At 43.8% G+C, this 27,418-nt stretch overlaps 2 protein-coding genes across 3 annotated transcripts in view; both read left to right on the plus strand.

The window, feature by feature from the left end:
- atp6v1ba (ATPase, H+ transporting, lysosomal, V1 subunit B, member a) overlaps positions 1 to 20,579 on the plus strand; it is a 44,794-nt gene extending 24,215 nt beyond the window's left edge. The window contains exons 5-14 of the mRNA XM_026189747.1: positions 208 to 285; positions 2,824 to 2,963; positions 9,757 to 9,858; positions 12,177 to 12,274; positions 12,406 to 12,529; positions 16,431 to 16,581; positions 16,951 to 17,033; positions 18,159 to 18,263; positions 18,366 to 18,495; positions 19,903 to 20,579. Coding sequence (XP_026045532.1) covers positions 208 to 285; positions 2,824 to 2,963; positions 9,757 to 9,858; positions 12,177 to 12,274; positions 12,406 to 12,529; positions 16,431 to 16,581; positions 16,951 to 17,033; positions 18,159 to 18,263; positions 18,366 to 18,495; positions 19,903 to 20,042 — 1,151 coding nt within the window. The 3' untranslated portion in view covers positions 20,043 to 20,579. The remainder of the gene's footprint in view (positions 1 to 207; positions 286 to 2,823; positions 2,964 to 9,756; positions 9,859 to 12,176; positions 12,275 to 12,405; positions 12,530 to 16,430; positions 16,582 to 16,950; positions 17,034 to 18,158; positions 18,264 to 18,365; positions 18,496 to 19,902) is intronic.
- A 1,123-nt stretch (positions 20,580 to 21,702) lies between these two features.
- shtn1 (shootin 1) overlaps positions 21,703 to 27,418 on the plus strand; it is a 40,730-nt gene continuing 35,014 nt past the window's right edge. The window contains exons 1-3 of one of the 2 annotated variants that reach the window (XM_026191158.1): positions 21,703 to 21,979; positions 25,412 to 25,464; positions 26,782 to 26,842. In XM_026191158.1, the coding sequence (XP_026046943.1) occupies positions 21,925 to 21,979; positions 25,412 to 25,464; positions 26,782 to 26,842 (169 nt within the window). In that variant the 5' untranslated portion in view covers positions 21,703 to 21,924. The remainder of the gene's footprint in view (positions 21,980 to 25,411; positions 25,465 to 26,781; positions 26,843 to 27,418) is intronic. The other variant, XM_026191157.1, reaches the window with a different exon arrangement.

Below are 27,418 nucleotides of genomic sequence, written 5' to 3' on the forward strand. Positions count from 1 at the left end.
GGTTACATACATTTGAATGGAAGCAAAAAGTAGAGATGCTTTTTCTTTGTTTTCTTTGTTTCTGTCATCACTAACACGAGTTTATAATTGCTGGCACTTGTCAAAGTAAAGTAGCACAAAGTAGACAGAATGTGCTTGCAGGTCTCATCTCATTAAGCAATGATGTAATGTCTAAATGCCTCCTTACCAAAATATTTCCTTTTATAGGTCGTGTGTTCAATGGTTCAGGCAAACCTATCGATCGCGGGCCGACTGTTCTGGCTGAAGATTACTTGGACATCATGGGTATGTTAGCCTCTTACTTTCCTGCTGCTAAGTCATATAAGAATGCAGTGTCATAAACGGAAACTTCATTTAGGTACAATGTCCTAAAAAATCACCAAATAGTTATTGTTAGGGTTTTATTATTATTATTATTATTATTATTATTATTATTATTAATAATAATAATAATAATAATAATAATAATAATAATAATAATATTGACCAAAGCTCACTCAGCAGTGTATTCTGTACTGTTTTACTGTCCCAGGTGTGAACATGAGTGAAATACCACAATAACATTAATAATTTTTTTTACTCATTCATTTTTTGCTAATACAGTTAAGTGTCCTTTTTAATAGTGTTAAACTGTTTTCTTCAGCCTGAGTACATTTTGTCTCCTTAACAAATAAACATTTCAAGAACTTTAGCTTCATTTGTGAGAAATGAAATGTTTTACGTAAACCAAACGTAAATGGTGGTTTACGACACCAACTCTCTGCCATCTATAATCCAGTTTTGAGATCCCTTCCCAATCGCCTTAACACCCACTCACATCCTGGGCCATCTGACCTCAGGAAATCACATGATAGGGTGGGGCCAGGTTTCACAATGAACACACCCGAAACTCTGGCTGATTGGGACCCACACCCAGTTTCACACCTTGGCTCAGGCGATTAGAGGATCATCAGGGGTCCTTTTGTCCCTCTGTGGGGGGGAAACTCCCACTAGGTTTATATCTGGGACTCTCCACCATTTGACCTTAGAACTGAAGAAGCTTCTCGGATGAGAGGTGAAACGTCTTCAAGCAACTTAAAGAAGTCCAGACGCTTTTCTTTGCAAGCTCCTTTGACTTTAACAGGAAATGTTTTTATTTTGAAGTTTAGGAAATTATCCTAGCATTCTGCTACTCGCGGAATAGCAAGTAAATGTTCAAATGTTGAGTACAGAACAATAAATGCCAGTCTGCTCTCATTCTGCAATCAATCAATTTATTTATGAGCACATGTACAAACAACACAGGTTGATTAAAGTGCTGTACACAGTAAAAAGTAACACAGACGAAGAACAAAACCAAAGCTAGTGAGCAAAGCTGTGCTTCAGATGGGTTTTAAGGATGTCGAGTGTTGGAGAGATCCTGATATGAGGAGGCCGACTGTTCCAAAGTTTGGGGCCGGTCTCCTCTGAGCTTTAGTCTTATCAACCTCTCAGCTCACCCATGTGTGCCAGTTTTCATGGCTGTTTTGGCTGAGCCATTTAAAGTTGGCTCGGCTAACGTTATGTCAGGTTGGTGCATAAGATGAGCCATCGTGTTCATGAAATTCCCAGAGTATTTACATGTATGTAATAAAATATCGATACTCTGTGTCCGTGTGTTGAGCCAGTATTCCCAAATATCACTATGCTATAGATTTTTCCCATACCGCTACAATAAACCCAACCAGTCAAACGTTTGGGGTCCTACAATCCTACATTTACCATCAATACTTTATCCACACAGTGCATTGAATATTAATGCTGTTGTAAAAGGTAGAAACAGTAGATGATACTTCAGTAATCACAGCCATGGGTCCTTTTATAAAGTGATCTGGAAGTATTTAAGTCCTTTCTTCTGGAACAGTCTTCCATAGGTTGCATGTCATGTGATCAGTCTGCATCCATAGGAGCTTGATAAGATTAACCCTAACCCCGGTCAACAGGACAACACCTAACCACTGCTTCTCTTAATGGTTTATACTTAGCGCCGTGCTGCAGCTCGTGGTCACACTACAGGGCCACAGTGGCGCTAATCCTGTGGCAGCTACACGGTTTGACATGCTGTTGTGAAATATTGATAGATTAGTGCCGGTGAACCACATGAGTGAGAGTTCCTGAGAGCAGGTCTCTGTGCACATCCTTGGTTAACCCCTTTCAAAGTCACTAATGAGTTGTGACTAATTCTCTGCACCCCCCATTGCTCATGGCGGTAGACCAGGTTATCCACTAATTGAAAGGCCTGTCAGATGTTTTCTGTGCCAGATACTGACCTGTGTAAGACGTCTGCATTTGACTTTAAGCAGGCGGTAGGACTGGGAAAGTGCTCTATAAGTGCAGTTACCCTTTGATCATATAGTAAGCAAGCAACGGCTTAATTGGCAGAATTCCTAACAGTCATTTGTCTAATGTAGCTGTTGTCCTTGCACTATTATTTAATTACTGCAGCTCAGAAGAGCGTGTTGAAACTGTAATAGGAAATATTTTCATTGACTCAGTATGTAGTCACTGTAACTAGAATGTAAACTATGCTCAGCAGAGTTTTATTGGAGCACATGAATGTACAGTGTAAGTTAGCTTCCACAATAACACGATATAATTGCTTCTGATTGTTCACATCAAATTAATAATCTCACTTTCCATTTAAGCAGTTGCACAGCCTTTTACTTTCTATCACCATTTTCTTACTACGTTTTTTCTGTTGCGTGTTTTGTCTGGTCAAGTCTGTGGGACTGACCTGTATGATGAACAGTGAAGTGTGCTATTGCTTCCTTTGTGTCCAGCTGAATACATGTTTCTGTCTCTCAGGTCAGCCCATCAACCCTCAGTGCCGTATCTACCCTGAGGAGATGATCCAGACTGGCATCTCAGCCATTGATGGCATGAATAGCATTGCTCGAGGACAGAAGATCCCCATCTTCTCTGCCGCTGGGTTGCCCCACAATGAGGTGAGATCAGCATACCATTTTATTTCTTTAGTGACAACACCAAGAAGTCTCAATGCTGGTAAAATGCTGGGCCACTAGGTACTAGAGATGGACCGATCCGATATTACGTATCGGTATCGGTCCGATACTGACCTAAATTACTGGATCGGATATCGGAGAAAAATAAAAAATGTAATCCGATCCATTAAATATCACGAAAGCACCTCACAAAACTTGCAACATGCCGTAACTCACCTCAGAACGTTAGCATGTCGGAGCAGTATGCATCACGTGATAGAGCAGCTGTGGCATGCAGGACCTGTCGGTGGTCTGGATAGCATGTGGAGCTTCGCTAGCAACCTGGCATTTCATCTCCGACAAAGTTATCCCCGAGAGAAGTAAAGCAAGTGTGTAAGTCCATCTCTGAATGTTTGTAAAGCATTCCCACGTTAAGCTTAACAAGCGACTGCCTCTCGCTCTCCGGCTGCTACTTCAATCATGAAACTGCTTAAATGATCAGCTGATCGGCTTTTCTGTCGCGAGTCTGTCTCTCGTTTGTTTTTGGTCCACTTTGCGCCAGAAAGAGCAAACCAGCGGCTGAACAACAGCAGCACGTTTAAGCTTGATAAGCTGTTGTTAGAATTTATTTAATATTAATTTCTACACCAGGATCTTTTTCTACGTAGCTGACGCTGGTAACTGTGCAGGGACGGATCTAGCAAAGTTTAGCCAGGGGGGCCGATAGGGCATTAACTGGGAAAAGGGGGCACAAAGACATACTTTTCTTTCTTATTCTCATTTAAAATGTCGAGCTTTTAATAAATAATTATCTGACACCCAAAGTTTTAATTTGATGTAAAATGAATAGAAGTCAATTACTGTACATAGTGACTATTAAGTCTAATATATATACCCTAGTAAGCTATAGTACTTTTTACTTTGGGAAGGTACCATCTGTGCAGTCTGCAATTTTGTTGAAGAAAGATGTTGAATCTATTTAATATTTCTTGAAAAATAATTGATTTCTGTGCATTTTTTTTCACACTGCATCAAATTAAGGTTGATTACGTCGATTAAGCATCATGAGGTGGAGCGTGAGGGGTGGTTCCCTATTTTTTATTTATTTATTTTTGTTGTTGCTGGGAGTTGGAACCCTATTAGTTAGGTTGCTTAATATTTACGCTAAGTACTCTTTAAAATACCAGAATAGGGAGGATGGTGTAGGTCTAAGTTTATTAGATTGATCAGTATTGCTGAACTATGAAATATTTTTTTTGTATACAGGTATAACAGAATAGCTTTAGTGTAGTTGTTGTTTTAAACTTGAGTATGAACTTGCAGACTTGCAAAATGCAGCAAGATATTTTAAAAAACAGTTTTGTTGATTAAAAAACACTATATCGGATTCATATCGGTATCGGCAGATATCCAAATTTATGATATCGGTATCGGTATCGGACATAAAAAAGTGGTATCGTGCCATCTCTACTAGGTACCACTGGAAGTGCTGAATATCTCCTTTTATCTTTATTGAGAATCAATCCCCATCGTAAACACCAGAGCATACCTGAGTATTAGCTGATATAAGTGTGTTTAGCATTATGTTCATGTAGTGTTTGGTGTCTCTGTAGTGGCTTCAGAGTGAACTCGGATAGCATCTTCACATGATGCCACTCGAGTCAGTGTCAGTTTAGGCAGAAGACTGAAAATGAGGTGACCCTTCCCACTGCATGTAGTCTGTTGCAACAAGAATAACTTCATTAAACCTATTGCATTACTTCCTGTGTTCATTTGGTATTGCAAGCAGATTTTGACAAGGAAGAAGTGCATGGAGTAAAACACAAAAGTAATGTGTCTCTGTCCGGTTTGTAAGTCTGACATCATTATCTGTTTCTGGGTCCTAAACTCCGTCCCTTCAGGTCCCAAAGTCAAACGAACACTGCAGCATCACTGAGAGTTAAAAACTGTCTGAATTCTTTCATCTTTAATAAAATGATCAGTGTTGCTGCTTTACCAGGTGTAACAATTAAGTTTAACATCCAGGCATCCTTGAAAACAGGATTTATTACATTTAACAGAGTTAGAAGTTAGCAGGAAGTTAGCTCGCTAGCTTCTACCTAAACATGATGTAGCATGTTTGACTGAGAGATTTCTGAATAAATTCAAACGTACAGCTCTGCTATCACTTCCAGCATAAATGAAGACAGAAAACTAAACAGCAGTGACGTTTGTAGGGTTACTGAAGTTGGGCTAGCTGGTATATATATATATATACCAGTGTATATATAACAAATTTCCCACGTGTGGGACTAATAAAGGTTATCTTATCTTATATAATGATGTGCTACTTGATCGCTAGCAACACAGCTATGTTAGCATAACATTAGCATAGTGAAGCTGGAGGATGAACGCTAACGCTAACGCAGCAATTTCCTAATGTTTCCTAATGTTGTAAACCTGCTCAACATTTGGCAATAAAACCCTTCTGATTCTGATTCTTCTGATTCTGAACTTTTAAGGGAAAAATGAATGAGAGACAAATTAGTAACAAAAATATTAGTCCAGCAGTACCATTCTCAGTTTTATTGCCATTGCTACAGTGGGGCAAAAAAGTATTTAGTCAGCCACCGATTGTGCAAGTTCCCCCACTTAAAATGATGACAGAGGTCAGTAATTTGCACCAGAGGTACACTTCAACTGTGAGAGACAGAATGTGAAAAAAAATCCATGAATCCACATGGTAGGATTTGTAAAGAATTTATTGGTAAATCAGGGTGGAAAATAAGTATTTGGCCACCTCAAACAAGGAAAATCTCTGGCTCTCACAGACCTGTAACGTCTTCTGTAAGAAGCTTTTCTGTCCCCCACTCGTTACCTGTATGAATGGCACCTGTTTGAACTCATCATCTGTATAAAAGACACCTGTCCACAGCCTCAAACAGTCAGACTCCAAACTCCGCCATGGCCAAGACCAAAGAGCTTTCGAAGGACACCAGGAAAAGTATTGTAGACCTGCACCAGACTGGGAAGAGTGAATCTACAATAGGCAAGCAGCTTGGTGTGAAAAAATCAACTGTGGGAGCAATCATCAGAAAATGGAAGACATACAAGACCACTGATAATCTCCCTCGATCTGGGGCTCCACGCAAGATCTCATCCCGTGGGGTCAAAATGATCATGAGAACGGTGAGCAAAGATCCCAGAACCACACGGGGGGACCTGGTGAATGACCTGCAGAGAGCTGGGACCAAAGTAACAAAGGTCACCATCAGTAACACACTACAACGGCAGGGAATCAAATCCCGCAGTGCCAGACGTGTTCTGCTGCTGAAGCCAGTGCATGTCCAGGCCCGTCTGAAGTTTGCCAGAGAGCACATGGATGATACAGCAGAGGATTGGGAGAATGTCATGTGGTCAGATGAAACCAAAGTAGAACTTTTTGGTATAAACTCAACTCGTCGTGTTTGGAGGAAGAAGAATACTGAGTTGCATCCCAAGAACACCATACCTACTGTGAAGCATGGGGGTGGAAACATCATGCTATGGGGCTGTTTTTCTGCCAAGGGGACAGGACGACTGATCCGTGTTAAGGACAGAATGAATGGGGCCATGTATCGTGAGATTTTGAGCCAAAACCTCCTTCCATCAGTGAGAACTTTGAAGATGAAACGAGGCTGGGTCTTCCAACATGACAATGATCCAAAACACACCGCCCGGGCAACAAAGGAGTGGCTCCGTAAGAAGCATTTGAAAGTCCTGGAGTGGCCTAGCCAGTCTCCAGACCTCAACCCCATAGAAAATCTGTGGCGGGAGTTGAAAGTCCGTGTTGCTCGGCGACAGCCCCAAAACATCACTGCTCTCGAGAAGATCTGCATGGAGGAATGGGCCAAAATACCAGCTACTGTGTGTGCAAACCTGGTAAAGACCTATAGTAAACGTTTGACCTCTGTTATTGCCAACAAAGGTTATGTTACAAAGTATTGAGTTGTATTTTTGTTATTGACCAAATACTTATTTTCCACCCTGATTTACCAATAAATTCTTTACAAATCCTACCATGTGGATTCATGGATTTTTTTTTCACATTCTGTCTTTCACAGTTGAAGTGTACCTCTGGTGCAAATTACTGACCTCTGTCATCATTTTAGGTGGGGGAACTTGCACAATCGGTGGCTGACTAAATACTTTTTTGCCCCACTGTACATCGTATGGGTTTAAAAACTGATCTTTAAAATGAACAGTGGTAATAAAAACTGAGAGAGGCCAGTGATCATTGCCTGTTTTAGGGGCTTGTTCAGATTAAATAGAACAAGATTCAAAGTATTAAAACATTAAAACACAACAGCCATAATAAATTCAGAGTAGTGTGGTTCATCACGTCCTCACTTAAAGACCAGATATGGTTCGGACAGTCTGCTCCTTAGTTTGCCAGATCACCAGAGACCAGAGGAGGTTAAAGTAGTGCTATCCACCCACCTAATACATGCTCTGTGGTCCAAATAACAACAATTAGAAAAACCCAACCGACACCAGGGAGTTTATGTCCCACTTCCCGCATACAGAAAAAGAATGCGGTACTAATGGGAGAGCACCATTTATATACAGTGATGGATGGTTTATCATGGAGTGGACAGATATTACAGATACATTTACAGCCACTTACATACTTTTTTATTTAGGTATTTATTTAGGTGTTCATGTGTAAAGGCTGAGGACAGGAGATAAAGTAGAATTTACTTAAAAACAAACAGAAGCAGTGGCACGGTGGCACGGTGGTTAGCACTGTTGCCGCACAGCAAGAAGGTCCTGAGTTCAATTCCAACATCAGGCCGGGGTCTTTCTGTGTGGAGTTTGCATGTTCTCCCCGTGTTTGCGTGGGTTCTCTCCGGGTACTCCGGCTTCCTCCCACCGTCCAAAGACATGCAGCTTGTGGGGATAGGTTAATTGGATAATCCAAATTGTCACTAGGTGTGAATGTGCGAATGAATGTGAGTGCAAATGGTTGTCTGTCCCTGTGTGTTAGCCCTGCGACAGACTGGCGACCTGTCCAGGGTGTACCCCGCCTCTCGCCCTCTGACAGCTGGGATAGGCTCCAGCGCCCCCCGCGACCCTGAAAAGGATAAGCGGAAGCGAATGGATGGATGAAACAGAAGCAGCACTTTGTGTTTTCTTCTCTTTAGAGATGAGAGTAATGGATACGTCCTCCTCATCCTCACTCATGTCAGAGTTCAGACGTGGACAGCTTGTGTATTACATTATCGTTACATTTGTTACAAATGTAACGATTATTTATTACATTACTGATAAAACAAGATAAAAACAATTGGCCTCAGGCTGCTGGTGATCAGTCACCAATCATTAGTGCAGCCCTCATCTTTAGTCTGTCCTTTTGAACCTTTGTCTCTTTAACTCGCAGCTTTAAACTCAACTTATTTCATCCCTGTACTCTGGGAGGTCATGCTTTTACCAAACTGTTGTATCATACCAAGAACTCACAGCTGCTTTGAATACACCAAAAACCTTTTGCTCGCTCAGCAGTTTAAGCTACATGCTTTGGGATATGTTGAGGTCCAATTTTGTGGAAGTCTTTCAGTGGAAATGTTTAACATGAGTGAGTGGGATGATTCACGAGTGGTAGCTGTGGTCCTTCTGTGTCACATGACAGCTGTTTTGCTTCCTTTTTGGAAGTTTTTGTGCCTCACAGTGGAAATTCATGACTCAGTTGTAGTGTGTTCATGTTCAGACACTTCACAAATGTACTACATCCCCAAATATCCCTCGCTGTATAAAGCTGGGTCAGGTTCAGTGTGTTCAGCTCAAGAGCACCAGCTTTATTGTTAGGATTTGATCACCAGCCTAATTTCTGCTCTGTGGACTTATAAGCTCTGTTTTCACCAAACAAACCCATCATTCAGAGCCATGCTGCTAAACAGGTAGGGCACTTACAACAGCATCCACAGCATCCACAGCACCTACAGCATCCACAGCACCTACAGCCAGATGCCCTGTCGCTGTGCATTATTTAAAACATAAAGAGCAGCTGCTGCTTATGGCAATTTATGTGACATTTAAAACCTTTATTATTGTAGAACAGATCAAAGTGTTACAGTTCAAACCAAAGCAGTGCTAGAGCGAGCGAATGAATCATGTGACCACAAACGCACAGGTGCTTTTTTTTTTTTTTTTTAATCTGTCAGCACGTACTTTTGGAAATATGTTCCAACATTTGTTTCCACTGTGCCCACAAAAGGATCAGCTGTGCATAACTGGATCATTTTACATGATTAACGTGCTGCAGAAGTGCCCAAACAAACGCACAACGTGTTCTCCACCTAATTATGGTCTGTTTGGTGTCATTGTGTCATCAAGCACACGTGACAGAGCTCATCCATGTAGGCCTTTTCCCTTCAGCCACCCTGTGGCTGAATTCAAGGTGCACAGAGAGGTCAGGGCCGTGATCATGTCACACATTCACTACAGCGACACAGCGTCTCTGCAGTCTTATATGTAATGTGGTGGTTTATGTAGGGATTGAATGTCAGATATGAAACGGTAATGAGACTGAGTCCTGATGGAGAGGCAGCTGCAGCCGCTCAGTCACAGTGTGAGTGGCTGTAGTTTCCTAGGTGATTGTCTCTTCATTAATAACAGCAGCTATAGTCTGTAAATAGCACGTGATCATTTTGAGCCTCAGGTGACGCTTTCGTATGGATTTGACTCTAGCTTACATGTTCTTTGAGAGCCTTTTGTCGACTGTTAGCCCTTCTGTCCATCCGTCTGTGTGTCTGACTCTGTTTCTTATTGGTGCTTTCAGATTGCTGCCCAAATCTGTCGTCAGGCTGGCCTGGTGCAGAAGTCCAAGGATGTGATGGACTATAGTGCAGACAACTTTGCCATTGTCTTCGCAGCCATGGGGGTAAGCAGACAAATTGCAGCATTCAGCTTTTCAAACTCTTCCCAGCCCATCTGTGGCTCTAATCCCCCTCTTAACCTTGATGTGACACCTTGTTCCCTCCTCCCGCCCTGCATGTTGTCCTTTATTCACCAGGTGATTTAACCTTTAAGTCCCTCTTGTTATTTCTGCACCTCTGAGCATAGCCCCCAGCCATGTAGACAGCTTAGTAATTCAAAGGCCGCCGTCAGCCTCCCGTATCAAGTTCTGTGTTCCTCAGCTGCTCCTTCCATCTGTTGTAATGCTCAATTGTGATGGCTTGACCTCCAAGGAACGAACACACACACGCACACACACACACACACACACACACTCACTTGCTTCACTTGCTAAATGTAATCCTTCATCCTTTCACCTTGCACAGTTCACATCCCACGGTGGTTGGTGTGTGACGACTGTGGATAAGCAGTGAAGGCAGTGCTTGGATATGCATTTTTAGCACACAGTGTGCACCATCACAGCATCAGAGTGAATCAAGCTGAAACGGTGTGCTGAACGTCACACCTTCAACTGAAACTCTTCCTCAGGTTGTCATCCTAACGCGGGGTCAGCGACCGGGATTCTGCTCGCTGTCACGTTTAAAAATCAGGAATTATTCTTATCTTGGTGTGTTACTTTTTTAAATGTCTGTAAATTTATGAGGTTATGGTGATTTTGTAACATTAAAATGAAACACTCAAACTATGTGTGCTAACTGCTGATGTGTGACGCCTGCGTGTGATTTTCACCATGGATGAATCCAAGCAAAGCTTCTGAAAAAGCCTTTAATGCCACGTGTGCAGATTGATTTGTTTTCACTGCCAGTGTGCTAAACGACAAACAACAACAAGTTTGTGTTGCAGAACATTCCCAGCACAAACACAAAGCCTTTGCTGAAAAATGTGGAAAACACCTGATTCAGAAGACTGGAGGGCTGAAATTCAACTACGTGTGCTGGTTTGTTGGCTGCTCAGGAAATAGTCAGGCCCAGGAAGCCGTTAACAGCAGGAGAGTAAAAGAATTCAGAATATGTCTTTGTCAGACTTGACAAATGAGAGACGTGTCTCTCTCTGCAAAGACTGTAACAGACAGAAACATGAAAATAGCAGAAACGTCACCGGCGGTCTGTGATGAGTCCAAAGGTGTACGAATCACAGTGTTCTGCTGTGAGCGCTGCTGGGCCACAGAAAGGATCCCACTGACAGACCAAACACAGGTGTGGGGTTGTGGTGTGGGTGGCTGCTGATAGGCTTTGTAGCTTCACTGCAGACGTCACTGAGCAGAGCATCGCTGATGTTTCACTACAGCCTGCACCAAACTTTCCCTGAGCATGAATGTTGTCATTCAGATTGTGACCAAAGTCATGGCTGCAGGTTTAAACCACTGTCAGGCCTGTTACTGGACCACGTGGACATCCTGCTGAACAACGACGTCTGACCACGGGGAAGTGCTGACGTGCTCTGCAAGCAAAGGGATCACGATGAGCTGGAGCAGCCAGAGTGGTGGAAAAGCTACACATGGAGGATATGACAGCGCAGCCCGGCACAGGCTGGAGGAGGCTTTCAAGTGCAATTTGGCAGTGTTAGCCAGAGACTTACAGTCTCTTACAGTTACAGACTTACATTTCAAAAAGACTTACAATGTAATAAAGTATCTGCAGTCACCACAGTGCAAACTTGGATTCTGTGAGTTCAGAGAGGAAAACGCCACATCATCCTTTCCTGTCCTTCACCATCCATCGCTGTTCAATACGACTGCAGGTGTAAGGCAAACATATATGTCCAAGTTCTGGACGTCCTGGGCTTCTGATTGTTTTGGTCAGACTGTGCCTGAGGTCGCGGCTCTGGCACTGCTCATCGTGTCTAACAGTATAACATCAAGTCCATTGAGGAACTTTGACCGGTGGTTGAATGTGGTTCTCGCAGCCATCAGTCACATGTGCTGTATGGTAAATAACATGTCTGTGTAGCTGTGTGCGTTGCTGACACTGAACTACTCGCCTGGTACTAATGTTGTGAACCTACCACATGGAACAGTGATCGAATTTCCATTTCTGAGTTGAAACTGAAGGAAGGAGGATGATGAACGTGTTTATATTAATGACGTCAACTGTAAGTCTTTATGAGGAGTTTTACAAACATCACGTTCCCTTCGTGACAGAATGGCTCGCTCCTGCTCTTTGCTGCCTTTTCAGTACCTTCATGCCTTCAGACGTTCTTGCATCTCTCCAGGACACCTCACAGTTTGTGAAGCCACTAATGTTCCAGAGATGATTTCTGAAATGCTTATGGCATCTGTTTCAGGTCAACATGGAAACGGCTCGTTTCTTCAAGTCTGACTTTGAAGAAAATGGCTCTATGGACAATGTCTGCCTTTTCCTCAACTTGGCCAACGACCCCACGTAAGAAATGATCTCCAGCAGTAGTCTGGCTGATGTTGTACATGTGGGCTGCTGTGTGTGTTACTCGTAATTGTTTGTCTCGTGGACTGAGAGCTACTAAAGATCTTGACTTTTCTCTTGCGGCTAACTAGCATCGAGCGTATCATCACTCCCCGCCTGGCGCTGACGACGGCAGAGTACCTGGCCTACCAGTGTGAGAAACACGTCCTGGTCATCCTCACTGACATGAGCTCCTACGCTGAAGCTCTGAGAGAGGTACGACTGCCTTTACTGTCTTTGGCTCAGCTAATGTTTAGGTGTTGTTTGTCAAAATAACATCGGTGTAAAAGCCAAATCCCAGTGAGTCACAACGTTTTAATCTAATGCTCTGTATTCAGGGCTCTAGAGTGCGACCATATTTTTCAATGATGCGACTAAAAAAAAATCTTTGGTGTGACCAGCTGTTCAAGGTTTTGAAAAAAACGTAAACACAGAGCGGACCCGACGCATCACAATCAGCTTTCTCACACGGACACGGCGTCGGGCCGAAAGCCGACAGCTCGCTGACTCTGATGCGTCGGCGCTTTGTGTTTCCGTCTTTTTTGCACTCGATTCTGAGCTGCAGGTTTTATCTCTCTCCAACCAAAATTCACTGAAGCAGCAGCAAAAGAAGATCCAAACTACGCTCCACATATAATTAATGTCGTCATGAATCCCCTCTGACTTCTGCTGCTTTGCTACCAGCACAATAAAATCACACTTCCTGCACAGCTCTCTCTGTGCTTCGAGAACAGTTTCCCGTCTCAAATCTCTGTTTCCTGCATCATTCATTCGTTTATCACCCTCCAGTCTACCGTTGTTTACAGCGCTGTCGGCCGCTCGGACGAGAAAGCCTCATTTCTGCTGTTCAATACTGAAGAAATGTAAACTTCTTAAAACTATGCAATATTGCAGAATATTTTAAAGTTGATCTGCTATAGAAAACAGGAAAATCCCCATCATGTTTTTCTGTTTTATCCTCAGTTACTTTGACACAAAGGCCTCTGCTGTGATGCTCACACCTCTGATGAAGGCTCACATGTATCAATGCTGATAAACCATCAAATTATAATATTTCTGACTGTCTGAGGCTAAATCAAATTGAATCGAATCAGGACCTCGTGAATCGGAATCGAGTGCATTACAGAAATCAGTGATGATGCCAGCCGTAGTGAGCAGCCTCGGCCCGACAGAAGTGGATGTAGCTGTGGGTAAAAAGGTGGAAAGAACTACTGATAACTTTTTTGTTAAGGCCTGATCCTTCTGAAACTCATAGCCAGCTCTGACACGGAGCCATCTGAAAAAGCACAGTGTATCCAGGAAACACATTATGTGCTGCGATAAATGCCCAAGTGTCCCCTCTAACACGGCCTTTCAGTGGCAAGCAGGTCGTCAGAGGAGCCGATGTGATGATTACGTTTAACTTGTCTACAGTATCACCAAAGAGAGCCAACGCACTTTAAGCACTTTAAGCACAAGCTTGTTAGTTAATCTTTTACAAATCAATATTGTCTGTGTGGACAGCAGTTTCCCACATGTAAAACTGCGGTGTTCAGCGATGCGGTTGAAAAAGTTAGGCGCACCAGGGCAACGGTGGCCCTGCGTGTTAAGGTCACTAACTCTACTGCTGGTTTGGTTGTTTTAATGCAGATAAGTGTGTTAAACAAATCCAACGACTCCTCATGCCCGGGCTCACAGTCGTCGTGGTTACTGGTTCTTCTTTATGAAAGGTTGATAATTTTACATTTACCATTCTGACCTGAAGAGTCTTTGGACGACTCTGGTAGGACGAATCCACATTTTAAATGTTTTTTGGTGTTTCACGTAAGTCTTAACCTCATGAGCAACTCTTGGCCGAGGATTCTTTAGCCTACAGTGACCACTGAGATTCCCTAACACTGACCAAAGGACACTTAAACGCTGCTTACATGGGGACAACGTCGACTCATAGATAGCAACACATTTTTCTGGCACAGCCTCCGAGGTGCACGGAGAAGACAAAGAGCTGATGTGTGGACAGTGACACTTACAGGATCAGGGAGCAGCTCTGCATTAGGCCTTCTGCCTCATTGCAAGACGTCCAACTGTTTGTGTTTAAATTAATGTTAATTGGTCAGCTGGTTCATTTGTGTCGCTGGAGTGTCCACAACAACATCAACTCGTGTCATCATGCTGCTGTGCATAAAAAGGGGAACCTTTAGGTTCTCACATTTCCATGGCTGATATTTGTTGCCAGAGGCTTTTCACTGTGTCATTGTATGCACGTTGTACCTCTGAGAGTGAAAACAAAGGCCAGACCTTCATGGGTGTTGGTGGATTATATATCCATTGTCACAGAGGCTTTACTGAGCAATGTTGTGCAGGAAACCTGAGATGCTGCCATATCCCAGGTAAATATAAATCAGCTGAATAACCCTTCAGGCTCATCTGCAGAAGCTAACGTGGTCAGCGAGTTCTTCTTCTCAGTGTTAAATCCTAGAAGTTGTTTTTAATTGTGTCCTATTCTTTTCACATTCAGTTTACATGCAGCTTTTCCATCTGCTCTCTCACTCTGCCGCACATATATGTATGTATGCCACATATTCAGCAGTGTGTGGTAAATACTGAATCCTCTCTCAAGCTGCACTCTGGCACAAAGTCAACACCCCCCAGTGTAAAACCTCAGCAACATCAGCACAAAGGTGATAGACTCACTAAAGTCGTGAGCTCCTGCTGAAAGGGAGGATAATGTGTCCTTCAGTCTACTAGGAAATACCTTAACTTCATTATTGTAGGTCTGGCTTTAAAAGGAAATGGACCCCCCCGATCCTCACTCCCCTCACACCCACTGCCCTCCTTTCTCCTTGTTGCGAGGAGTCGGGTCCTCTCAACTCACTCTTTTGTGTCTCCGTAATAATCCTTTTGTGTTGCACAGTTTGCTGTTTCAATATGTTGGCACAGCACAGTGTGGGTTTTTAAAGGGTGCATGTGTGTTTGCTGTTCATAACCTTGGCACATGTACGTCTGCACCAATAGTCAACTGAGCCTCGGGCAGCTCGATGGGTAATTCAGCGTGTACAAAGAGCCGGGACATTAACATTTAACTTCTGTTTCCATTCACAAGCGTGAAGGTTGAATTTTGCATTGACTCTGCTGTTCAGCATCGTGGAGACTGCCCATCAACCTTTCAATCCACAGGTGAATAGGATCCATTTTCTTTCCCTCTTGCTCTGAATCCGGTGAACTTTTAGAACAAAGATTTGCTTTGGTCATTTTTGTAGAGGGTCTCCAACAGAATGGCAGCATTTCCAATCAGCTCTTTGCCTCTTTTGTAACCGAAATGGAAGAGTCAGCATCACTTGACTCTGCAGAAGTAAAGACTAGTGTTTGTCTTTGTTTTGAGTCTTACAATAATTTGATGTCTTCAGTTTAAATGCCAAATCCTGTGTTGCAGCCCGTTTACCCGAGGATGCAGAATGATGCTGTGCCAACCTCTGAATTGGTTTCAGACCAAATTTAAGTCAGGTGTGAAAACACTCATATAGCAGCTGTCAGTTTTTAAAGTTTCTTTTTCCAAACATATTGACTTGGAGGGGATCATTCCCTAACCTTGGTCACAGTGGTGAGCAGCACCGTCGCCTCACATCAACGTTTCAGACCTTGGAGTTTGTGTTGTCTACTCCAGCTTCCTCCCATGGGTGGTAAATAACTGCAGATCTGTGGCTAAGTGTAACCAGTCTGTTGCGTCCCTCTGCAGCCTCTAATCTGCTCAGTGTGTTCAGCTGGTGCTAATTGGCCACACCTAATCAGGTGTGGATAAAAGCATACCTGAGGCAAGCTTCCCAGGGAGCTCCCTAGTCTTTGCCTCGGTGGCACCAGCCGTTTTAGCCAACCTGAGAGTCCATTTTAAGATAAAACCTCGTTTCACCTACACTCTGGTATTCGTCTCCTTTTTTATGTTGCGGCTTTTGAGCCGGGTCGTAACAAGTCTAAAGTGTTTGGACTGGCCAGTGAGACCAGTAAAGACTAGACTATATCCAGTACCAGTGACCAAAGTAAATGACACAACCTGAACATTTTTCCCAGATGAGATTCAAATATAAAGGGAATGTCTCATTACAGCCTTTGTCTGCTTCCCCCAACTCGTCCTCACCTTTAGGTCTCTGCTGCCCGAGAGGAAGTACCCGGGCGTCGAGGGTTTCCTGGCTACATGTACACAGATCTGGCCACCATCTATGAACGCGCCGGCAGAGTGGAAGGCAGAAACGGCTCCATCACCCAGATCCCCATTCTGACCATGCCCAACGATGGTGAGAGCACACCGCCTGCCATAGCTCTGAGCTGAAGCCTCATGTCTCTACCTGTGTGTGGTCGTCAGTCATCCACCTGTCCTTAAACGAGTTAATCTGCCCATGAGGCAACTGAATTAATGGAGGAGGTGTCTAAAGTGGAATGAGTAGACATTTTTGATGCCGTCAGTTACCATGGAAACATGTATGAAGAGCCTGCTCCTGTCTGAACATGACCCGCCCCCCCACAGCACTGCAGGGAGGGTGATTGTGTTGGCTTTTACAAAGGGCTCCCTGCTCTGGAGTAACACAGCCTCTCTGTGCTGGTGCAGCTACGTCTTCATAGTCATCGTGTTCCAGTTCAACAAATGCATTTGTCTCTTTGAACAGACATCACTCATCCAATTCCTGATCTGACTGGATACATCACAGAGGGCCAGGTGTATGTGGACAGACAGCTGCACAACAGACAGGTATGTGTCGGTCCGGGCTTTGAACCTGTGGCCTCACAGGTCAAAACCTGAAGAACAATATTAACATAATGATAACTGATGATGTCTGCAGACGATCGTGTTGTGCCCAGGTCCTCCGTGTCACATCTGTCACTGCAGAAATCAGTCTGTGTACCGAGAGCACATGCTCACTGCACGCATGTAGCTCATGTTTGATGGACACTCGACCAAACAGAAACATTGTTTTTTTTAAGTAAAGGTTTTTGGGCAGCACGGTGGTTAGCACTGTTGCCGCACAGCAAGAAGGTCCTGAGTTCAATTCCACCATCAGGTCTTTCTGTGTGGAGTTTGCATGTTCTCCCCGTGTTTGCGTGGGTTCCCTCCGGGTACTCCGGCTTCCTCCCACCGTCCAAAGACATGCAGCTTGTGGGGATAGGTTAATTGGAAAATCCAAATTGCCACTAGGTGTGAGTGTGAATGGTTGTCTGTCCCTGTGTGTTGGCCCTGCGACAGACTGGCGACCTGTCCAGGGTGGACCCCGCCTCTCGCCCTCTGACAGCTGGGATAGGCTCCAGCGGAAGTGGATGGATGGAAAAGTTTTGTGGGGTTTTTTTTATGTTGTCTGACAAAGTCAGTATGACAGGAAATGCTAACCTGCCAGAAGGAGAGTCTTTGATCCACGTGCTGCACGTGTTTGGTTTTTCCTCAACCTGCGACGTGTTTGACATGAGTCTCCTCTAAAGTTTTGATCGAAGCTGTAAACCAAAGCTAGACTGTGTGTTCCAAACTACATGATCCTGCACATTTCACAGTAAAGACTCCCTGCGTGCTGTACCTCAGCTGCTGTGTTTTTGGACAGCAGCAGGGACACACGGGACTGTGAGCTGTGAATGTTAGAGCACAGCTTGCTGAGGAGTTTGTCCTTATCTTGTTCCACACACAGACTTTTCATCCCAGTTAAATCAGACTTTGGTCAGAGTTGTTTGGACAGGTCTGACCTAAGAAACCACGCTGCAGTGTGGACACAGCACAGAGCCAGATCTGTTAAAGAGCCGGCCTGTTTCTCTCATTTGGAGCTGAACAGCTGCCCTTTGTGCTTTTCCACAATATCCAGTAACACCTGTAACCTCATCCTACGTCTTTCAGATCTACCCACCTATCAACGTGCTGCCCTCTCTGTCCCGTTTAATGAAGTCTGCCATTGGAGAGGGGATGACCCGGAAGGACCACGCCGATGTGTCAAACCAGCTGGTAAACCGTCTCGCACGTTGCACCATGAATAATGTGTGTGAGGGCAGCAGTGTTGGTATGCAGCAGTAATAGTTCACGCAGTGAGTGTGTGTGTGTCTGCAGTATGCCTGTTACGCTATCGGTAAGGATGTCCAGGCCATGAAGGCCGTGGTGGGAGAAGAGGCGCTCACCTCGGATGATCTGCTGTATCTGGAGTTCCTGCAGAAGTTTGAGAAGAACTTTATTGCTCAGGGTAAGAAAAGCGATCTGCACACCGACAGACAGCAGCTTTGTATCACACTGTGTAACAGGAACACAAGAACACAACATTTCATTACAGCATTTTATTCACATAGTTTTCTCCTACGTTCCTTCATCTGCGACCTCACTGACACCTTTATTAGATTCAGTTTATAGCCTCAGTCGTCAGTTTCAAGTATTTATAAAAAGGTTGGTTAGAAGAGCTGAAGGAGGAAAGCAGGGCACGCTGAACGGCTACAACTAACTGATAGCTTTTATTTTAAGTTCCACATATTTGAAGCATCTTAGGGGCCTTTATTTTGAAGGTGTGTCTCGGCCCTCCTCCTCCATCGTGTCAGCTTCCTCGTAGTGCTGGGGGGTTTTGTGACTGCACTTGGGGACACATTCAGAGGTGCTCCTCTGTTCCTTCAGGTCTTAAACGGATGCTGCACGGTGGTTCGTCTTTACGATCACCACCTGTCAGCCTCGTGCGTTGGATCAGCTGTGCTTGCGGTCCATTGGACCCTGCTGTGAAGCTCAGCTCAGTGTTTGCACTGCAGTCACAGTGCAGTCTGTTACTTGTTTTGAATATGATTTGTAAGATTGTTACTGTTTAGTAAACAACAGATATGTAGTTATTATCTCACAGCAGTGAGGTCAGCCTGTAATCAGCATGTAACGTATGAAACTACGGCTGTTTTCTTCTGTCAGAGCGCTCTGCTGCGAATACCTGCAGCTGTTTTGGCATTTATTGTATGTCTGAGGTTACGTTTGTTCCTGGAAAATACTGATCTGTGAGGGTTCCTTCTTTTCTTCTCTTTGAGTGAGTAATGTGTTAAAATGGCGTAATCTTCTTGGTAAATACAGAGCCTTATTCCTCTTCTCAACACTAATAGACTCTAATGTTCCTGTGCATCCCGACAGCAGTATCCAAAGCATGTGGGAAACACACGTCACAGTTTGTATGGAGGCGGCTCTGCAGATGTGAGTGATGGGGCTGAGACCGCTGCAGGTTACTCAGCTCTCACTGATCATTTCAGCAGTCGGTCTGGAGAAATTGAGCTTGGGTTAAAATAAAAATGGGAGCACGATGAAAAGGTGTATGACGTTCTCCAGAGTACTTCGTCGTGGAGTGCACCACACGTTCGATTTCCTCATGTCAGTGTTTAATCAGCGAGTGACTGACGTGCTCTTTGTGTTACTGTTATACCGTCAGTATAAAGCACCTGGAGGCGACTGCTGTGGAGATTTGTTTCTATATAAATGCATTTGAATTTACTGAGAGGCTTTTTCATTGTGTTCGCATCACGTTTCTGTTTTAAAAACTGCACCTTTGATAAAAGCTACATGTAAGGTTACTGCAGTTGTAACACTGGATGTGTTGGTGTGTTTTGCTAACTGTGACTGCTCTGTGTGTCAGGCCCATACGACAACAGGACGGTGTACGAAACCTTAGACATCGGCTGGCAGCTGCTGCGAATCTTCCCCAAGGAGATGCTCAAGAGGATTCCTCAGAGCACGCTGGCAGAGTTTTACCCCCGAGAGTCTGCTCGTCACTGAGGCACACGTCACCATGCTCTGGTTCTGCTAACAGGCCGTTTCCATGTCTCAGTAATAATACCCCCTCCTTTAGATTCACTGTAGTGTGTTCGTGTATGAAAAGTGTCTGAGTAAAGAGTAAGTGTATCCTAATCAGTCCTTATTTATTGTGCTGTTATATATCAAGATATCTTCTTTATCAAATAAAGCCCAACGAGAGCAAAGCAAAAGGTTTCCTGTAGAGACCCGTGATGATGCCACCATGTTCTCAGAAAGATGTTATTTCATGATTTAGTAACTGTACAGAAACACGTACAGGCACCGGTGTTTGTTTTAAGGACGGTCAGCGCTCTCTGCTCTCCGTGTTACGTGGACCTGGATGCTTTCTTCTGCCCTCTGGACCTTCTTGCTTCTTCTCTGCATTTACATTTTTGTGCTGTTTTGATTTGTCTTGCAAAAACATGAGTGAGTGTATTTTAAAGAAATCACATCTGTCTGCAGAAACTGTTTATTGTGCAACCATGGTTCTGTGAGTTTACATTAAATTATATGACGGTGCTTTGTTGTGTGTCCTGGATCATTGTCCCCTGCTGCCAACATCTGAGCTACAAAAACATATCTGTTAGCGGCTGTAACAAAAGTATAAATATGTAACTACAAGGCTCCCTCATCCTTTCTTTTTAGAGCTGTGAACTCTAAACCAGCTCTCCCAGTTTCTGCTGACACAGCCAGTGTCCTCCCTCACTGCCTTCATCAGCTGTTAGCATCAGATGAGCCAGTGTGACAGTTAAGCTAACGTCATCCGTCTGTGTGGAGCTGCTACAGGATACAATGTGCTGCACACCAGAAGAGCAAAGGATAAATGAAGGCTTTGTGTTTCATGTTGCTTCACATTGAATTCTTACAGGATGTGTTTGAATGGAAAATTAATCTGCAAAGAAAAACCGCGCAGCTGTCTTCACTGTATCGGCGCCACGGTTCATTTATCGTGACTGAAGTGGATACAAAGTAAACAGCATCGTTCTTCTGCTGTTGATATTTCTATATTTAATGTTGACGTCCGCGTGCCAGAATATTGATGAGCCGGGCTTATTATTGCTGTTATTATTTTTGTTGTTGTTTTTAATCCTTTTGAGGTCAAAGTGGAGATTCTAGTTGTTCAGAGACAAACAACCTCGGTCAGTGAACTCGTGCTACAAAGGAAATGATTCCTGTTCTGGCACAAAACCACACAAACAATGTGCCAAGGTGTCCGTGGAAAGGACGTTTCTACACAGACGAGCTTTCAAGTCCTGTTTTCATAGTTTCATATTATTCTTTATATTTCTGGTTTTATTGTGAAGCACTTTGACTTGTATCTATGAATCGTGCTGTGTAAATACAATCAACTAGACATGCTAGTAGTGACGTTTCGTGAAGCAGCGAGAGACGAGCGTCGTGACGTTACCGACAGAAATGACACGTTTATTATTGTCACGTGGTGTCTGACGTTTTGCCTGATTATTTGTATCCTCTGTGTCTTTACTGTATGAAGAGCCAAGACTCCAACGTTTCGGGAGTAATAAGTTATTAAAGGAAGTGTTTGGGAACTAAAAATCAAGAATGGCAGATGCAAGGTTATCAGCGCTTCCATCCTCGTACAATAAAGAGGATGTGTTGCATGACACGTGTTTCATAAAGCCATCTACACTAAGCTTGTTGTAAAGGATGCAACAGCCGTGGCAGTTCGTCTGGAATCAAGTGTGATCCGCACATTCCGACTTTATTCTCAAAATAATCACTGATACTGTTCCTAATGTGGCCCTAATGCTCCCAGCTGCACTCTTATCTCGTGCTGTGTCCACCTGGGCAGGTGTGTCTTGAAAGAACACTTCCTGTTGAACTTTGGACAGGGATTTCTGTCATGGCTGCGGAGGAACTCGACAGAATTCATGTTATTACAAAGCTGTCGAATCAGGGTAAGTTTCTTTTCTGGTCCTGTAAGTGTTTCCAGTAGTAACGCTGCATTTTACTGCAGTGACATCACAGCCCAGCAGTTTAAGATCCTGAAGAGCGTCTTTAAGATTTACTGCTTGGCCAGTGTTGAGGGCTGGGTTATCACATAGCTGCTTATTTGCCCTCTCTAAGGGTTTTGTTTCTGTGGCCAAAGGTGTGTACAGTAAGTGTGCTTTAGCTTGACATAACAACTCTGCCACAGTCTAACGTGGCCTGTGGATTAGACAGCTAATCTTAAATCAAGCCTGTGGTGAAAAAAAGAGGTTGGACCCAACTCAAGACCCCTCGTGTCATTCTATGTAAAGCATGAGACAGCAAGAGAAGCACACATGAAGGCAGGATAATCCATGTAGATGACCTACTTCTGGGTTTTGCACGCTTGCTGACTGTCGTGGCTCACTGGGCAACTTGATGAAACTTAAAATGTTCCCAGTGGGAGAAATGTTTCGTCACTTATCCCAGTGACTATTTCAGTCACCACATGCAGGTTTGCCCAACCTTATTAACAGTTTGTATAAGGAATGAACAATGGGCTGTGAGGTCATTGATCTTTAATATGCACTTTGTCATGAACACTGATCAATAACCATGAGTCCCATTGACAGAGAGTTGGGGAATGGCTGCAATCACAGCATTGTAAGATGGTGACAGATGAACCCTTAGGCCCCTCCTCCATTCAGAGATGGTCTTTCCCTTTTCATGTAAATGGCCTCCTTGACTCCGCCCTCAAACCACCGTTCCTCCCTGTCCAGGATGTGAACATGCTCATCATTGAAAGAGTGTCCACTGGCCTGTAGGTGTGCATAGACTGCAGAGTCCTGGCCTGACGAGGTGGCTCTGCTGTGTTGTAGCCAGAGCTTGTTTGGTTTCCCTGATGTATAAATCCTGGCAATCCTCCTGCACTTAACAGCGTACACTATGTTACTCTGTTTGTGTCGGGGGACCCGATCCTTGGGGTGGACCCGATCCTTGGGGGGGACCCGATCCTTGGGGTGGACCCGTTTTTGGCGCAGCGTGTTTTGGGGTTTAAAAGCCACAGAGACCTGGTGTTTAGTAAAAATGTGTCTCAGCTGCTCCGATACTCCTGACACGTACAGGATCACTACAGGTTTTCTCTTAGGCAGCGGTTGTCCTTCTCTCCTGGATCAGCTGGAGCTTTCTTTAGGAGCCTTCCCAGCTTTGACAAACGTCCAGCTGGGATAACCACATTTACTCGGGGCCTTCTTGATGTTCTTCTGCCTCCCTGGCTGCTGTGTCAGTGGGGATGGTGTTCGCTCTGTGTTGTAATCTGCAGTCGGCTGTGACTGAAGAAGTCACTTGGATGAGCGATGAAAGGTAGCAGAGGAGCTTGTTGATCAGTTTCAGCAGCTTTGGTCTTAATGAAATTAACATTAGACGGTTAGGGTTAGTGAGACAAGCCCTCCAAATACAACTGGTTGAACAGGTGGAATCCACTGACACTCTTTTCTGACTGTTTTCTTTTCACTTTGAATTTGCTTGGCTCAGTGTCACTAATTGTTGCATGAGGACAATACAGGGACTGCACAAGTCCGAGTCCTCTAAGATGTCACATAAATATGTGCTATTGCCAGAAAGTCTGGTCTCTCTCAGCACAGTCCCAGGAGCATGGGGGCGATTCCAGGAGACAGGCAGGTATCTACAGCAGCATGACAGGCGTGTCTAACCTGACTCCTACAGAGCACTTGACTGGAAGACGCCTCTTTCAGCACACCATTACGTTGCTCTCATAATGGGAAGGCAACGTAGATGCTGATGGGACCAGCATCTGCATCTGCAAGGAGGAACGGGACGAGTGCTGCCAGAGGCTTACTAAATGACCTCCAGTACTCCACTGGTGTAAATGTGTCTGACCAGTCAATCAGAAGCCGACTCTGTGAAGGTGGCCTGAGGGCTCAGCGTCCTCTGCTGGGCTCCTCGCTCTCTTCCTACTTTCCTGTCCATCTCCACCGTCACTGTGGAATAAGGACAAATGCAAAAACATAATATTATAATATTAAAAAAGTGTTCACAGTAGTTGATCATCAGTTAATTAAGTGCATTTAATTAGCCCCACATGGCTGCTAACTGCTAACTCTTATGAAAGAAGCTAGGGTGTATTTAGTTTTTCACTGGATGGAGTCCTGTGGGAACTTTGGTTTTCTCATGACTGTATATCAAAGATAAACGTGGCTGTTGTCACTGTTGTTTTTGAGACGGTGCATCTCAAAGACTGTTGTGTCAAGATTTTGGCTTCTGTCATTCTGGCGTTTTGGAGCCAAACGTGACCATATTTTAAAAAGAGAAGTGCTAAGTTATTACCTAATGCAAGCCTGCATCCATAAACTGTACAGGTTCAGCGCACAGACACACATATCTGTTTAAACGTCCACCAAACGTGTTTGGTGTCTGTGCATTACTGTAGGCCAACCTGGAGGTATCCAGCATTGTCCAGGACAACATCTGCCTGGCTGACACCACCTTTAGAGTCCAGTTTAGAGTTGGGTAGCCTGAGTCCAGTGATGGCCTTCATGCAGACCTCTTTCACGCCGTTGTCTCGAGTTCCTGCTCCAGCTTTCTCTTATACTTGTCCTTAGCCTCTCTGATCCTGTCCCTCAACACTCCCTGAACATTCTCACCTTCTCTCTGGTGCCGCTCTGAAGCCCCTCTTCTTGTCCTTGAGGAGGGCTGTGATGTCCGTAGTCACCCACAGCTTTTTATTTGGGAAAAGTGCACAGTCCAAGCTGGGACGATGGAGTTGGTGTAATCATTACGACCAGTAATATAACCTGGCCCGTGTTAGAGTAAGGATGCATAATGATGTTTGAGGCATGTTTTTTGTAGTATAACTGAAGTTAAAACACAATGTTGTGACTACGTCAAGCTAGCTCTCAGCATAATGTGCAATCAGCTCTGTGACTGATTAACGGGACAAAAGAAAAGGAGGACGTTCCCTCTGTTTTCACGTGTTCACGGTGTACTGCTTCGACGAAGAGAAAGTGAATCAAACTCCTTACCTGTGTGATAACGAGCTTTCTAACAAGTGTAATGTACAGTTGTGGTCAGATGTTTATGTGCAGTCATCATGAGCACAAATGTTATGGTAAGTTTTTCCAGGGTGGAATGACTATTTCATTTTTTTGGTTTAGCACAATTTATCTACACATGTATTATGGAAGGTAGTTTCCTGCACTACGTGCACGCAAGCCAGTTATATTTAGACGGTACTATATTCAAAATAGCGTGCTATAATAGTCCTGTGACACGACACAAGTGTGACTGGATGAGACATTATCACATGCTAGAGAAGCTTCCACTGGGCTCTTTGAAGATGAAAGGAGCTCTTTACTGTGACTGAGTGATGGCGATGGCTTACTGGCACCCTTTGCTCCCCACAGCCCTGCACGAGTATGAGGATCTTCAGAGAAAGCAAGAAACTACAGCCATGGAAGTAAGTGTTACAATCTAATGTTTACAGTCTGCAGACCTCGATCAGCTCTGATCCAGCTCGCTTACAGTAGCAACAAGTGTAACAGCTGCGATAGATGAGAACAGTTGGTGCTCACAGTAATAGAAGCTGGCCGAGCAGCGGGGCAGCAGGGCAGCAGGGTAACACTTCTTTCTTTGTTTATTTGAACAATAAAAACATTAACTAAAATATTTTGGTTTCAAAGTGATTAAAAAGCATCGAGCTGATAATAACCTCGAGCAGGTCCAGTACTCAGTGTTGTGTTAAATAGCTGCCATGATCACATTTTTGTTATTGTCTAAAACTAAGCAGATATGAGGTCAGTCTGTGTGTAATATTTGTCTTTAACTGTTTCGAACACTGAGAATGAACGATGGCAAAAAAATCACTTCTATCTCTCCAAGCGTAGTCCCTCTTATGATTGCTGCAATATTGTTGTGACTGTAGCACACTGGAAACAATCACGAGTTCCACAGCAATGGAGCTTTTCACAGGTGAGCCTGAGTCACCTGCCAAGCTTTTGTTTCCCTGCTCCATTTCTAAAACGTTTTCACACTAAGATTAGCCCGTGTGATTCCTCACACAGAACACGGATCAGGAGAATTACAATAGAATTAGAATCAATATTGACTTCACTCCTGTTGTGAAGCTAATGTTGGGTAACGTAGTTAGACCTTTAGTGCTCATTTCCCCCTGTTTCAGCAAATAACATGGCGTCCAGTATAGGAACAATACTTGTTCATGAACATTGTAATCTACACAGTATTCCAGGAAGTAATATCACTGATATTGTACAGTATTGTTTTATTATGAGCAGTGAAGGATTAATAATGAACCACCTGCTATAACGGTGTCCACATCCTCTGTGAACAGAGCTCAGTGTGCGTCCAGTAAACTTAAGCTGAACACACAGTGTTGATCTTTAGCATCAAGCCAAACTGGATCATCTGTAAGGCTCAGTTTAGAAGGAAGTTTGACCAGATAATGATTTACTGATATTTAATGGCAGAAACAACAGTGAATGAGGACAAAGTAGCACAACAATCTATTTCATTTGTTTGGTTTAGCACAATTTATCTACACATGTATTATGGAAGGTTAGGTACACGTAGGACTAAACATGGCTGCTAAACAAAAGGTCTGAGGTGCTCACAGAGACCATCAGGGGGTTTTCCCTTCTTAACATCTACATAGTTTTATATACTGTCATCGCATTTAAATGACCTGCTTTTCCAGACTGAGCTGTGGCATTGCATAAAGGTTAATGATGAACTGAAGCTACTCTGTGTCTTACATAAGTTCAAGAGGCTGGAAGAGGAGCGAGACGAGGCGATGAAGAAGCTCTCTGAGTTCCAGCAAGGTAAGTTCACCTGTGTCCAAAAGTGAGATCCCCATTGCACCAACATGTTTAACTCACTATTGTTTGCACATCAATGCTTAATACACATATCACAGCTCTGAGCATGTGTCATACGTGTCTATGGCGCTAACACATACAGTGGGTAATCCCGATCTAAGATTATGAAATTGTCCAGCGTCTGTAGCTTTTCCTTTAGAGCCGCACTCTTCCTGTTCTACATGTCAAAGTCCGTTTGTTGGCCAGAGAGTAAACGATTGAACCTGGAGGCGCTTTGGTTTGGATTTATGTTTCTGTGAACAGCTGACAGTTTAAAAGACATGCATACCTGACACATATGACTAAAAGGAAATGCCTTTGGGCTTTGTGACAAATCCATATTCATGAATTACTCACAATGGAAATACAGTAATAAATTCACAAGCAAAAAGTAATAAGTACAGTATGTATGTAACACAATAATTATCAAACTATCAGAAGTTACACTGTTACAAAGTCAAACTGCAGCTGCATGAATAAGATCTGCACATACACTGATCGAGTGGTTTTAAACACCAAATAATTACGTTTACAAGACAA

This window comes from Astatotilapia calliptera, chromosome 13 (genome assembly GCF_900246225.1).
Source record: "Astatotilapia calliptera chromosome 13, fAstCal1.2, whole genome shotgun sequence".
Lineage (NCBI taxonomy): Eukaryota > Metazoa > Chordata > Actinopteri > Cichliformes > Cichlidae > Astatotilapia > Astatotilapia calliptera.